The sequence below is a fragment of the Monoraphidium neglectum genome, assembly GCF_000611645.1.
Source record: "Monoraphidium neglectum strain SAG 48.87 unplaced genomic scaffold scaffold01571, whole genome shotgun sequence".
Taxonomy (NCBI): domain Eukaryota; kingdom Viridiplantae; phylum Chlorophyta; class Chlorophyceae; order Sphaeropleales; family Selenastraceae; genus Monoraphidium; species Monoraphidium neglectum.
In genome coordinates, this window is record NW_014012057.1 from 1 (window position 1) to 13,125 (window position 13,125).

General features: G+C 57.8%; 4 protein-coding genes across 4 annotated transcripts; all 4 read left to right on the forward strand.

Moving 5' to 3' along the window:
• Positions 1-7,225: 7,225 nt before the first annotated feature.
• On the forward strand, positions 7,226-7,555 carry MNEG_8332 (hypothetical protein; the record flags this gene model as incomplete). Its single annotated transcript, XM_014043192.1, has 1 exon — positions 7,226-7,555. A coding segment is annotated over one exon (330 nt), but the record flags the coding sequence as incomplete, so codon positions are not given.
• A 3,887-nt stretch (positions 7,556-11,442) lies between these two features.
• On the forward strand, positions 11,443-11,619 carry MNEG_8333 (hypothetical protein; the record flags this gene model as incomplete). The annotated part of the gene is made up of 1 exon (XM_014043193.1): positions 11,443-11,619. A coding segment is annotated over one exon (177 nt), but the record flags the coding sequence as incomplete, so codon positions are not given.
• Positions 11,620-11,915: 296 nt separating this feature from the next.
• On the forward strand, positions 11,916-12,166 carry MNEG_8334 (hypothetical protein; the record flags this gene model as incomplete). Its single annotated transcript, XM_014043194.1, has 1 exon — positions 11,916-12,166. A coding segment is annotated over one exon (251 nt), but the record flags the coding sequence as incomplete, so codon positions are not given.
• A 427-nt stretch (positions 12,167-12,593) lies between these two features.
• Positions 12,594-13,100, forward strand: MNEG_8335 (FtsH-like AAA+ protein; the record flags this gene model as incomplete). The annotated part of the gene is made up of 2 exons (XM_014043195.1): positions 12,594-12,710; positions 12,994-13,100. Coding segments are annotated over 2 exons (224 nt in total), but the record flags the coding sequence as incomplete, so codon positions are not given.
• Positions 13,101-13,125: the final 25 nt, after the last annotated feature.

The window sequence follows — 13,125 nt, forward strand, 5'->3', positions numbered from 1 at the left end:
CCCCCCGCCCCCCGCTCCCGGGCCCCTTGACCCCGCAGCTGCGGCAGCTGGAGGCGTGGTATCGTTCTGAGGTGGCGCGCCTGGGCGCCGAGCGCGGCGACCTCGCGCGCCGCGGCGCCGCGCTGGAGCAGCGGCACGCGCAGTTTGCGCACGAGCTGCGGCGGCGGGACGGGGAGGTGGAGAAGCTGCAGGGGCGGGTGCGGGCGTTGCTCAGGTGGGCCGGCCTGGATGCAGGGTGCCTTGTTTGAAAGCAGAGTGCCTTGTTAAGAGGTAGAGCGTTTCTTTTGGAGGCAGAGTGTTTCGTTTGGAGGCAAGAGCACGCGAAACACTCACAATATCCACTGTATGCATGCTATGGCGGCACCCGCTGCAGCAGGCGCACCAGCACACGCTGTCAGGAGAGGTAACACGGTTGCCTAAAAAAGCTGGGACCTTTGTCATCAATTGCTTGTCCAGGTGCTCACGCACCCCACTGGACATCCGGTCTGCCCAGCATGACCAACACCCCCGTCTTGCCGGCTCAACTGCCCCCGGCTCACTCATACAATGGCTACTGTACCTGGGCTAGCTGGGCCTTGCTCATCAGGCCCAAGCTGCCAACTAGGCACTGCTGTCACGCTGTGTGTGGTAGTGACTGCGCCCCAGGACCGTCGCAGTACCCGCCGCCTTGAGGCTGACGGGAGCTGGTGGCACCAGCCAAGAGTGGCATGACCTGCGTGCGGCGCTGGAGTTATGTATGCGCATGGCTGGCTGCGGCCAGCCGGATGGCATCCACCAAGCTGTGAACGCATGCCCTCTGATGCACGCGCGCGCACCGCACGAAACGTCACAACACCGCTGCATGCACAATACAATACTGGCGACAGCTGGCCTTTCATTGACATCATCATGATGCTGTTCAGCAGCACAGCTCTGATTGTGACCCACGTGTGCAAGCCGCAGCCTGGGGCGTGAGCCCAGGCGCTTCTGTCTCGCACGATTGCGTAGGCGCGGCTGCGTGCCGCCAACGTGCGGGACGATGAGCCCAGCTCCCATGCTAGCTCCCATGTTAGCACATCTGGCGCTTGGGGGAGAGAGGGGTCTGCAATAAGTAGATAGCTAGGTGAGCTGCGCCCTTGTATTTGTTCAAGGTCAACAGTTAATTAGTCAACAGTTACTTAGTCAACAGTTACTTAGTCAACAGTCAAATAGTTGCGGCGATCGCAACCTCACTCGAGCCGCCATGAGGTGCCTCGTGATTGCCACGTCAACCCAACAGGCAGGAGTGAAGGGATAGCACACCTCCTAGAACTTTGCCTAGCTAGCCACGGCAATCCATGCTCTTACCTATCACTGCGCTATTGTGTTGATAAAATTGCTGCTGACTCATGGATCCGCCGCCTCCCCCTCCCTACTTTGCTTCTTGCTTGCAATGCAAGGACAAGTGTTTGAACCAGTGCGCGACAATGATTGAGAGCCAACACAATTGTAAACACGCCTTGTACAAGGCGTGTTTTGCATGCGCGGCAATCTGGGGTTGCTGCCGCTTTGGCGTTGCTGCCGTTTACACCGCAAGTCCCCCCTTTCCTCCGGCGGCTCCAAGTTGTGCGTTCGGGCTTTTTATGGCCAAGCCCATGAGCTTGGATGGCCCCGAGCAGGCTCTTGCAGAATTTTGCAACAATCATGTTTCTTGGGCGCCCCCCCTTCGCGGTCTCCCTTGTGGCGTGGAGGTTCTGCGGTTTGGTGTTGCTGCCAACTTCTTGTGCTTCGACATTTTCGTGCAAGCTCTCTACATCGACCAGGGCATTGATGTTGTGCTGCACATTTTAATCATGCAGGCTGATACACACTGCTCAATGCAAGGCACTGACAGTTGCAGCTGTAGTTAAAAGAGATTCAAGTGTTACGTGCGCGCACAACACATTTTATTATGCTGAAAATGGAAACAACCAAAACAAGTAGCCCCTTTCGCTGGTTGTGCTTGAATGCTTCCAGCACGGCCCACAGGCTGGCCTCAACAAGACGAGCGTCTGAGCGCACGTCCAATTGCAATCTTTTGTTGAAGCCTTTTGGGAGAACAGTGGATGCAACGTCGTCTCCCGAGTTCAGTACCCGTGTGACGCGTGCTATCGCAGCCTTCTGGCCCTGGTTGATATTTTTGTCAAGCTGCCGCCGTTGTGCGCTCAGTGGGCGCATCGACGCAGTCGTCGCATCAACCAAGTCGGCTAGCCCATCCACTCCAGCAGGCCACAATATCGGAATTTCATCAAGTCGGGTGCGAGTGCGTCGGTGATCGTTTTTAGGGCAGTGGGCTTGGCGGCTGGCGCGCCGCCCACGCGAGTCAGCCACTCCGTGAGAAAGGAAGGGCCATTGCAGTTGCTCAAGCGTTTCCTTACCTGCACCCACAAACCCATGCTGTAAGCACTCTCTGCCAAAACGATGCTGGTAGAACATGGCATACAGTATACATACACAAGTCGTGCAATGGGGCTTTCGTTGATGCAACGCGATGGCTGGTTACAACCACTGTCAGCATTTCCACATGTCTTGAGAGATTCACATGTGCATGACTGGGGCCAGCAAGGCGGTGCAACAAGAGTCGGGGAACGCACGTTTGAACCAGGGAATTCCATGTTTTCACCGTACTATGGCTATGCTCGCATGCAACGCCCTGATTTAAGTGTGCCCCAACGGGGCGCTAGTACCACGCAATATGCTGTCATGTCGCACGCAATATGCTGGCACGGCGGGCGGAGTGGCAGCGGGGGGAGAGTGGCTGTTCTATGGATAGCGGCTGGCGAATGACCACTTGACGAGGCGAGCGAGGCGGCAATGTCAGCGACAATGACATGATAAGACATATACCACAGGGTGTGCCGTGCCCTTGCAGAGCGGGGTGAAGCCTTTCTTTGCACAGCATTGCGACAGTTAGCGCTGGGCACCTAATGTCCGTTCCATGGTGCACGCACTGCTGCCGATTTCGTCTAAAAACAAACCCCGGTGTATACCTCGGTGCATACAATGTGCAGAACAATACAACAGATAGTTGGAAATCCTCATTGTATTACACGACTTGTAAACAACCAGGAAAACAACGAGAAACAACGGACTGTTGTTTACAACGGGAAACAACAGGGGTCTGTGTTGTATACATCCTGCCCTGCGGTTGGGCGGTGCATGCACTTTCATGGCGCTTATACGGCTGCTGTGCTGCTGGTGCCAACCAGGCTTGAAGCCTGGTAATGCCACCCTGTCATGGTGCACCTGAGATTATATGAAGCTTGCCATCATCCCTGCCATGTTCAATGTTGCAGACCCACTTGTGGCTGTGCAGGAAGTTGCAAAATGCGTATAGTGTGGTGGAAGGGGGCTAAACAAGCAAGTGGTCTGCACAAAACACCTTGCGTGTTGCGAGCACGTGCAGCCCTATGCACGTTAAGGACCATGCCAACGACCATCATGCAACAAACGTGTGAAGGATGGAGGTACACAACACCGGCACGCCAGTACTCGCCCCTAGCTACCTCAGCAACACTACTGGCTGCCACCCTTTGTTCATACCACGCCTGCGACCTGAAGCCGCTTGACGACTCCATCAACGGTTGCAGCACAGCTTCCGCTGCTGCTGCTGCTGCTGCTGCTATCCTTGCATGGGAGACATCAAAGGGTTGACGCAGTGGGTACGACGGTTGCACTCCTCGAGGTGGAGGGCCCGCCACAGTTTTGTTGCCGGCCTGTGTCAGATTGCACGGGGCAAGAACCAGCACTGAGCTTGTTGGCAAATGCTGACAAAGATGACGCGTGTGCGAGTGGATGCCGCGCACGATGACGTGCAGTCACGCAGCATGCCGCTGCCAGGCCTCAGTTCCACATATGGTGCTGCTGCTGCGCGCAGAGATGCCGTGCAAAGTCCCCAGGCTGCGATTTGATTGTTGGTGCCGCAGCGTGCTGCTGTGCTTCCCACGCACAGGCGGCAACGAACCATACTTGGCCACCAAAGTGATCCTGCTTAAACACAGGCAGCAGCGCTCACCTGAACCAATACGTGCTCCGTTGGCCCGCGGCTTGCTAAAACCCCACAAGCAGTCGTCGTCTGCCAAAGTGGATTGGACAAAGCACGCAGCAGGCGTGGATGGGGATGCAGTTGGACGGTGGCGCGTGCAGTATTTGATTTGCAGTCAGATATGTGCGCAAGCAAAGCAGCCCGCTGCCAACATCTGTGTCCACTTGCACATGATGCCCCGGCTGTGCGTTGCTCTGGCAAATAGCCCACAGGCTGCCGCTGAGCGGTTGGCGCTGCCGCAGCTGTGCTTCGCCTCTGCGTTCTGCACCTAGCCCTCCCGAATCCTGCTCCTCGCCAACACGCTCGCACACAATGTACTGCTCACCTTTGCTGGCGCGTGCGTCACAGCGGCCCACAGGTCCGTGATATGCTCAACGTTCAGCTCTGCCGCACGTGACTGGGACACACATAATCACTTGGTTGAAGGCAGTTGTGGGTGAGGGTCGTACCTGTGAAGCTGCACACGCGCGCAAGGCGGGCGCGTGCACAACTGGTGCTGCCTCATCTCCATCCCACTGCGCATCATGCCGCCGCTGTGCGTTGCTCTGGCACACGTAACCCAAAGGCTGCCGCTGAGCGGTTGGTGCTGTCGCACACAGCTGCCCTTCGAGCGCGCGTTCTGCACACAGCCACCCCCAATCATCCTCCTCGCAGATGCGCGCGTGCGCTGCGCCGCCCACCTTTGCTGGCGAGTGCATCACAGCAGCCCGCGGCTTCATGGTGCTCCCAGCATCTCAGCCCTGGCACATGTGACGGGGGCACGCAAAAGCGCGACGGTTAACGGCAGTTGCGGCTGAGGGTGTATGTCCCAGGGTATACGCGGGCACAATGCAGCCTGCCAAGCCTCCGTCACACTGCGCATCATGCCGTAGCTGTGCTTTGATCTCACACACATAATTTACAGGCTGGCGTGGCGCCTGGCAGCTGCCCTATGCCTGTGCGTTCTGCACAGCCCTCCTCAATCCTGCTCCTGGCCGTTGTGCATGCGCCGCACCACTCACCTTGTAGGTAAGCATGCATCACGTGGTCGAATAGGCTGATACAAAACTGAACTCAGATCCTGCTTCTGGCCTGCGTGATTGACGCACAGGAGGTCGCAACAGTCATTTGCAGTCGCCGCTGTGGGGCGTAGGCTGCTGCCGTATCTGCGCGGGATGTGCGCGTCACAACCAGCAAGACCAACACACGAGCAAGCCGTGAGGTCGCACCCAGGTCCAGCACAACACATAGTCTTGTTGTGTGCCAGGTGACACCCACATGTCCTGCTGTTGCCTGGTGCATGCCTGTTGTTGATGCGGTAACGGCGCACCGACAACGCGCTTGCTGAGTGCTGCAACAGAGATGCTGTCTGAAGCGCCGCCATTGGAGAATCGGCAATCACATTCTACCTTACGTGCCTGATGAGCGATCATCGTGGTGAGCAGCCGCGCCGGGCAGTCCGTTGCTGCGGGATCAGCCAACCGCAGTGATTGACGAATTAGCAGCCAGCTCCATTGGACAAAAATATAGTGGCAATCAATCTCTCGCCGCTGATCGCGCGAAGGACGCCCCGAGCGTGGCATCGACAACAAATGTTGAAGTAGATCTGAAGCAAGCACGGAGTACGGACAATGCAAAGTCAGTGGGATGCTGAATGCATACGATAAGGTAGTGCCTCAACAAGTAGCTGATTGGGCAGAGGGAAAGCACAAAGCAGCACCTGAGTACCGCACCGTAGCAGCGGTGCTGCCGCCGCAACACGAGCATGTAAAGTATGTCGAAGTACAGGAGTATTGAAATTGTTGTTTTTATATTGTCTACATCAACCAGCAGCCTGCACCAGGTTGCAGAACACGGCTGTGTGTGTTGCACTGGGTCAAACGGTCAACTCATCAACCTACAGTCAGCGCACCAGCACCATTCGTGGCAGCCGCACGAGGCTTCACCGCATGTCAGTGCTGCTCATCATGCTCCTAGCAACTCAAAATTTTGGTGCCAAGGGCCTAACCAGGACACGCTGTTTACATGGACACCCATGTTGTTATACATGGTAGTTGTTTCACTGGGAAAAACAACGGAAAAACATGGAGAGGTTTTCTTGAGACGTTGAGGCACGGCCAGTGCAGCATGGAGTGGGGGATGGGACCTGTGTGCGTTGAGCTGGGCTCTACGAGTCCACTATGTTGGAGCAAAACGACAGCAGTGGCTGTTGCGCTTGGTGCATCGCCACCCTCTGGCGCCTAAAAAACCCTCTGGCACCTGTCAGCCAGCAGCCGGACTAATTTTGTAAGCGAGTCGCAGTGTCTGCTGGCCCCTGATCGCGTCTGCAAAGTAAGCCACCATCGGGGTGTGATTTTGGTTGAGAGAACCGGTAACAGTTGTCAATGTACTTGCTGCGACTCGTTGGTTGGGTCGAAGGTCGCTTTTTTGGGCTGCGAGCGGGTCACGCCGTCCAAAGCGCCCGCCAGCCGGAACACTTCCACCGGTCATCGCAGTTGGGGTTGCTTGGCCGCTGATTGTTCTACCGTATATGAACGTTCGCCATACCTCGTACGAAACGGCGTTGCTGGTTTCTGCGCAGCCCCAAAGGTAGCGCGAGTATTTACAGCAGCTCCACGATGGGTCTCAAGCGGCAGCTCGACGTAGGGGCTGCTGATTCTGTAGAGAGTGACGACACATGTTGGAGTAGCGACGGGGAGGCTTGTCGCGGCAAGGTGGGGCATGCAATCCTTGGCTGGTCCCACTCCCTTTTCAGGAATTGCTGGTTTGAATCAGTACTGTTTTGGTGCGCCTAGTCGTTTCTTGCGTGAAGCCGGCCTGCCCCGAGGCTTTTTGGTGCTGTCCCTCGCGCAGGCACCCAGAATCGCCGAGATTGGCTGCCATAGCGAACTGGCTTCCGCACATCCGCTTTGGCACTACGAGAAACTGCGCAGCGGCGTACAGCATGGGGCCAGCGGTGCGCAGCATGCGATCGCTGGGCGCTGCTGATGACGCTTTGCTGGCATGACTCTTGCTGGCGCTGCTAGGGGGTTGCCTTTGCAACACCGCAGCCGCCCTTCTGCCGTCCATATGCTACAGCTGGCGCTGCTATTACGTCAATCATCAGCAAGCTCAATCCTCATGGCGACATCGCAACCCCTTTGCTCACACTCTCCAGGGGGCGGTACTGCGTGGTCTCCCAGCCATCACCAGCCTTCACACCAGCTGTCACAGCAGCAACAGCAGCAGCAGCAGTTGCAGCAGCAACAGCAGCAGCAGCAACAGCAGCAACAGCAACAGCAGCAGCAGCAGTTCCATCCAACATGCAGCGGCATCAGCGGCCACATGAATGCTGGCGTCAGCCAAGCCAACTCAACGCAGGCCCCATCCCTGGCAAGGACGTCTGGTGGTGGTGCTGCATTTGCTGGCAGCCTCCACCGCTGCGCGTCAGCACCCCAGCTTCAGGCCCTCGCAACTTTGGCGGATTCTGCAGCTACCAACAGCAGCGGTGGCGTGTTGCCGCTGGCGCAGCCCTCTGCCGTGCTCTCCCATCAGGTATGGGGTGGTGAGCTGTGTGCGCGTGAGCACGTGTAGATGTCACTGTTGCAATGTTGCCGTGTGTGTGTGACCATTGAAGTATGCAGCACCAGCTGCTGGGTTAGGCTCGTAGGCCGCGCAGTATCTGATGCCCCAACCACCTTGCGCTGACTTGCCGCTTTGGAACTCCTGGCTGTCCTCGTCCCCGCGACCTCCTGCAGCACCATTGGCTGATGATGTAAAGGGCTACGCGGAGTGGTGGATCGCGCCGCCGAACTTTCCGCAAGCAATCACAAGGGCCCCTGTGTGCGCAGCATCGCTTGGAGCAACTCACAATTCTTGCTGCTCAAGCCCTCCACCTGTGTACTCTTTTGGCACTGCCAGCACGCCCGGCCAGTTACCCTACCACCAAGGGTGGCGCCTGTAGGCACCCGCGTCACATAAGCAACCGCCGCTGATTCCGGATCCGAGCATTCTGGCGATAGGCGGCGGCCCTGTGAGCCGCCCTGTCGCCTCGAGTGCTCGTGTGCAGCTGGTGTGCAGCCGAAGTGCGCTTCGGCGGCGCCTGCAGCGCCTCGCTTCCCACCTTTCCGTGATGTGTCACGCGGCACGGCTGTTGCCTGCGCGCCAGTGGCTGTGCACCAAACCAGTTTGTGGTATGCTGTTCGCATCTCACCTGCGGCCGACACCGCGCTGCCATGATCCAACGGCAGTGGCTGCTTCTGCAGGCGCAGGCATGGTCGAGGGTGCTTGTGCTTTGGCTTTCCTGTGTCTGCGTTGTGCATGCAATACGTGCGCTGTTGGTCCGATCATCTCGTGTTGATTATGGAACCTTCTGCGTGCCCGTGTATGTGAGGTCGTATGCTGCGGCGCCAACAATGGGAGCGCAGGGCAGCTTCCCTTTGGCCGCTCTGCGGTGCGCTTGCGCAGCTGCATTACATAACATGTGTTCTTTGATCTACCTCCCCTCCTCAACCTCCTCCACCCACCGTCCTAGCTTATGCACCAGCAAAGGCCTCGTGCGTCAACTTCAATACGCCCACACGTTTGCATAGCTCTTCCTTGGATGACCATTGCAAGGCTCTAGCTTATTTTTTTTGACCAGGCTTTTGGCGCTGCTCCTGCTCTCTTCAGGCCTGCATCACCGCAGGCTCATCAGGCCTTGCGTTTGCGCAGGCTCTTCTCGCACACAGCGTGCGCATGCACGTCCTCACTAGCATTTGCAGGTGGGCTCTTGCCAACCTGCCAATGCACACGTGACGGGCGCATGAGCATCCTTTTTGTGGCCTTATTGTGGGCTCATGTGGCGGAAGTGGTAGGGCATGTGCAACGGAAAGCCAGCCATTGGCATCGCATCGGCATCACCTGCAGCAAAGCAAGCCGAATGCACTGTGCCAGCGCCGCCACCCCCTGGATGGCCAGCGCGGTCTGGTTGGCCAGCGCTTCGTCTCAAGCATGCAATATCCCTCCTCCCAACCACTGAGCATGGGCGACATCGCTGCTGCGTCAAGGTCCAGTGCGTATACGCCCAGAAAACCTTTTGGTGGCTGGGCGTTGATTGAAGAGTGCCTGTGTGTAACTTGCACCGCTGTGGTCCCTGGGCGGCTGTCACGGAATTTGATGTCAGTATCTGATTGCCAAGCGGTCTTTACCAGCTGGGCAAGTATGGCGTGACCCTTCAAATCACCCTCACCCGGGCGGGTAAGTCGGCCTGAATCGAAACAGCGAGCTGCCCTGACTCGGGCTGCCGACATAGGTGAGCGCGCATGAACACGCAGGGGTGGCCACGTACAGACGTGGGGACGCTTGGCCGTCACACTAGTGATACGTGCCCTTTCTATTAGTGTGAAGATGGGTTCTCCAACCAATAACTCATCTCATCATGCTGGCATTCATCAATCCACTGATCATGGCTCGGCTGAGCACGCGATGATCATTGATTAGCTGTAACTGGCGCCAAATGCCGCCCAAGCCCTGCAAGACGCGACCCTGAGCGGCGTACAGTCTTCCCCCACTACAGTGAACCCATCGGGGGTCGGCGGCACGTTCGCTATAGCCGGCTTGTTCGCTATCATGAATAATGAAATTGGGCAGCTGCTGGTTCGCTGTGGCGGGGGACGCCACAAAATCCAGCATTTGAGGGCTGCTTTGCACTGTATGCCCACAGCCACAAACTACGCAAAAAACGTTTACCACAACCAGCTCAATGGGGCCAAAGGGATGGTAGGGGGGTACGGTGCGTACGCAGGAGCTGGTGGCTGCCTGCACGCACGTGGCCTACACATGACGGGTGGGCCCCATGCAGTCCCACAGGTGCCGACCACAGCGCGCCTGCATACAGTGAATATGAGAAGCCTTTGGCGTTCGCTATAGCCGTAGTGAATATCCACTGTGGCGGGGTGAATCTGTGTGGCGAGCGATCGGGGGTAGCGGCGGCGTTCGCTGTAGGCAGGGTTTTCGCTATTGCGGGGTTCGCTGTAGCGGGGGAAGACTGTACCTGCCCCAGACTCGCACCCAAGCACGTCTGACAACTAAGGTCTCCCAGCTCGAACAAGCTCAAGTTCGATCGCCACGGCCATGGCTGTGCTTTGCCACCACCACTTGAGGCCCGCACTTGCACTCACAGAAGTGCCATACCGTGTTGGGCTGCTTACACATTGGAGATTCGTGCAATCATCATCGCCAGCTCAAGTGGCCTGCATGTGAACTGCTAATTTTCGTTTCCAGCCAGGCTGCCCTGCGAAGAGAGGATCGCCTGGGTACCTGACAAGTGAAGGTTTTGCCAGTCGGAACATTGACCTGTCAGCGCAGGGGAGCGTGCGTGTGACTCCTGTCTCAACCCTGGGCCCCACAACAGTTTAATTCCGTACTGCACTTTCACAATTCTGTTTGAGCTCGCACAGGGCAGCCATTTGCACAAAATTGTATGCGAGCAACATGGGGATTTCCCAGCTGCGCGGCCGCATTTACACAAACAGCAGGCAAACACATGGCGGACAATGGAGGTTTGCTGCTCCAGGCAGGCCAGAGGAACAACAGATAAAGCAGCAGTCAACGGTATGTAACCATACCTAGCATGCCCCGGAGCCTGGCGATCATGCCGCACACACTTCTTGGGCGGGCAAGGGCCTAGCTGCGTGAGCGAAAACAGACAACTGGACGACGTGACTCCGCCCTGCCGGCTCGAGCTGCGCAAATACGGGAGAGTGTAGCAATACGGTAGGACGAACCACAATACCTCATACAAACCTCCCAGTGCAGTCCACGTCATGAAATCGGTACAGTTCTTGGGTGGCCGACTCGGCATCAGGCATCTGCGCCAATGCATTGAATATGTGAGATAATAACTTGGTTCAAAACATCCAAAACGTGTTGCGGGGCTTCCTTGCCCTCATAGCTGAGCATTGCGATCTGAGCACGGTGCCATTGCCTTAGATACCGCTGATGATGGGTGCAAGAAACCATATGAAGGTGTATCAATAGCCTGCCGCCATGACAGTGTAGTCGTCTGCAAACGATGATCTTAGGCGAGGCGTCCGCGCAGGCCTGCTGGCCAGCACGCTTTGATTCGAAGATATCAAAGTCTAGGAGCTGTGCAGCACCTGTTGGCCCGCGGGGGACGCTCCCGATCCAAACAAGGTCGTCCGCAAGGTCGCGGTGCAGCTTCCAGCGGCCGTGGCGTAGAAAATACAGCCCTTTTGTCAGCGTAGATGCTTCTGCCAATGAGGTGCGTGCGCCAGACCCAGCAACGCAGTGCGGGACCCTGTGCTGCGCACGCGTATGAGCTTGGCCGCCGCTGCAGTCACCATTGTCTTTCCTCCGCCAGCAGCGACTGACATGTTGATGTGAAGTGGGCCAAACAACTATGCCATTGCTTTGCAATATATCACGTGCCCGTCCAACAGGCCGTGTCTGAGCCAGATGAAGTGACAGCAGCGGCCTCGGCGGTACGCCCACCGGCTTCGGGCCCTGGGCCCCAGCCTGAAGCCTCCACCAGCGGCCAGGATGGCAGCGGCGACAAAACCCGTTTGGTGGAGATGGGGCAGCAGCAGAGGCCAATCGATCGCCTTCCTCGGGAGATGGTGAGCAGGCTGAGATTTTGCTTGTTACATTCTGTTGTGGTTGGCAACCGCGAGCAGCTTTCATACCAGCTGTTTCAGCCTCAGCCATTCAGGGTGCGTAACCAACACGTTGGCGCTGCAACAGGCTGCTATGGGGTGGGACCTTGCCAGCAGCACCCCTCATCAGCTGCGTTCAGCTGCGGCAGCGAAACCTCGTCTGGCTTTCCCCAACGCCCTTGATGTTGGACTCGCCTGGGTTTTGCCCTCTGCCTAGCATCTGCAAACTCTCCTTGTCCACTCAACTACGCACCCCGCAGTTGGCTGCCATGGCCCTCTCCCCCCTGGCGGCGCTCTCCCTGCCGCTGGCCACCTCCCCAGACTGGCAGGCCGGCGCCGCGTCATTCGCGGACTGCGTGAGGGCGTCGCTGACGTCGGACGGTGCCGGGAAGTGGTGGCGCGGCTTGGATGAGAGGATGACGTTCATGGAGTGGACGTGGGACGCGTTTGGCGTCGACCTGTCATACGTATGGGACCCCGACCTGTGGATGAAGCTGAAGACGGCAGTCAGGTGGGGAGGGGCTTCCTGAGCTTGCCAAGAAGGATGGGTTCCATGAGTGGAGGGCTGAAGTTGGGCGGGGAAAAGGGCAGGTGCACCGGCTGTTGGTAGTGCATGTTGCAGGCGTGTGTATGTATTGAGATGGAGCAGCCGTACTGGCCAAGCTTGACCGACTTTCATCTTGTCTCGTGTCATGTACTGCTGTGCATGATGCGGGGCCGCCGCTGCCCATGCTGGCACGACTGGCTCCACAGCACAACCAGCCGGCACCACCTGCACGTCCAAGCGCATATGAGTTGTGTATAGGCGCGCGGCCGTCCTGCAAGAGCCAGCCTTGCATGCACAACCTGACGCACTGGCATCTATGGTATGCACACCTGTCGCGCACCACATTTCACCCCGTTTCGTACCAATAAATTCTCCTCTCAACCCTGCAAGCATGGACGAGCCGCTGGTGTTTTGGAACGCGCTGTGGGACCGCATTGAGTTCCGCAGCAAGGTGCCGGATGCCGGCTTTGCGGGCGACATGCGCATCAGCTATGCCAAGTTTCTGCAGGTGGGGCTTTTGAGGGGCGGGCGTGCTGCTTGTACCCTGTGAGTTGCTGGGAAGAAGCGCGCACAAGCAGCGTGTTCATTTTTGCAGGGGTGTGCGTCTTGCTTGGTTGGGGGCTTGAGTCGTGTAAGTTGACGTGGTGTTGACACCGTGTGGTCTTGCGGCCCCCCTCACCCCAGCACCTTGCTTCTCGCATCCTTCCCGAGCTTCCAATATAGCTAACACCCTGCTGGTCTTGTGACGCTCTTGCCACACTTGATCTCGCCCCTCACACCACCCCACCTAGCTGATGGAGTCGCACCGCGTGAAGCGGCTGATCGTGTACGGCGACATGCGTACAGCTGTGGTAGAGGTGCCGCACCCCTGGACCACCAGCATGAGCGGGGACGACAGGTTAGCTGGCGGCGGGGGGTGAGGG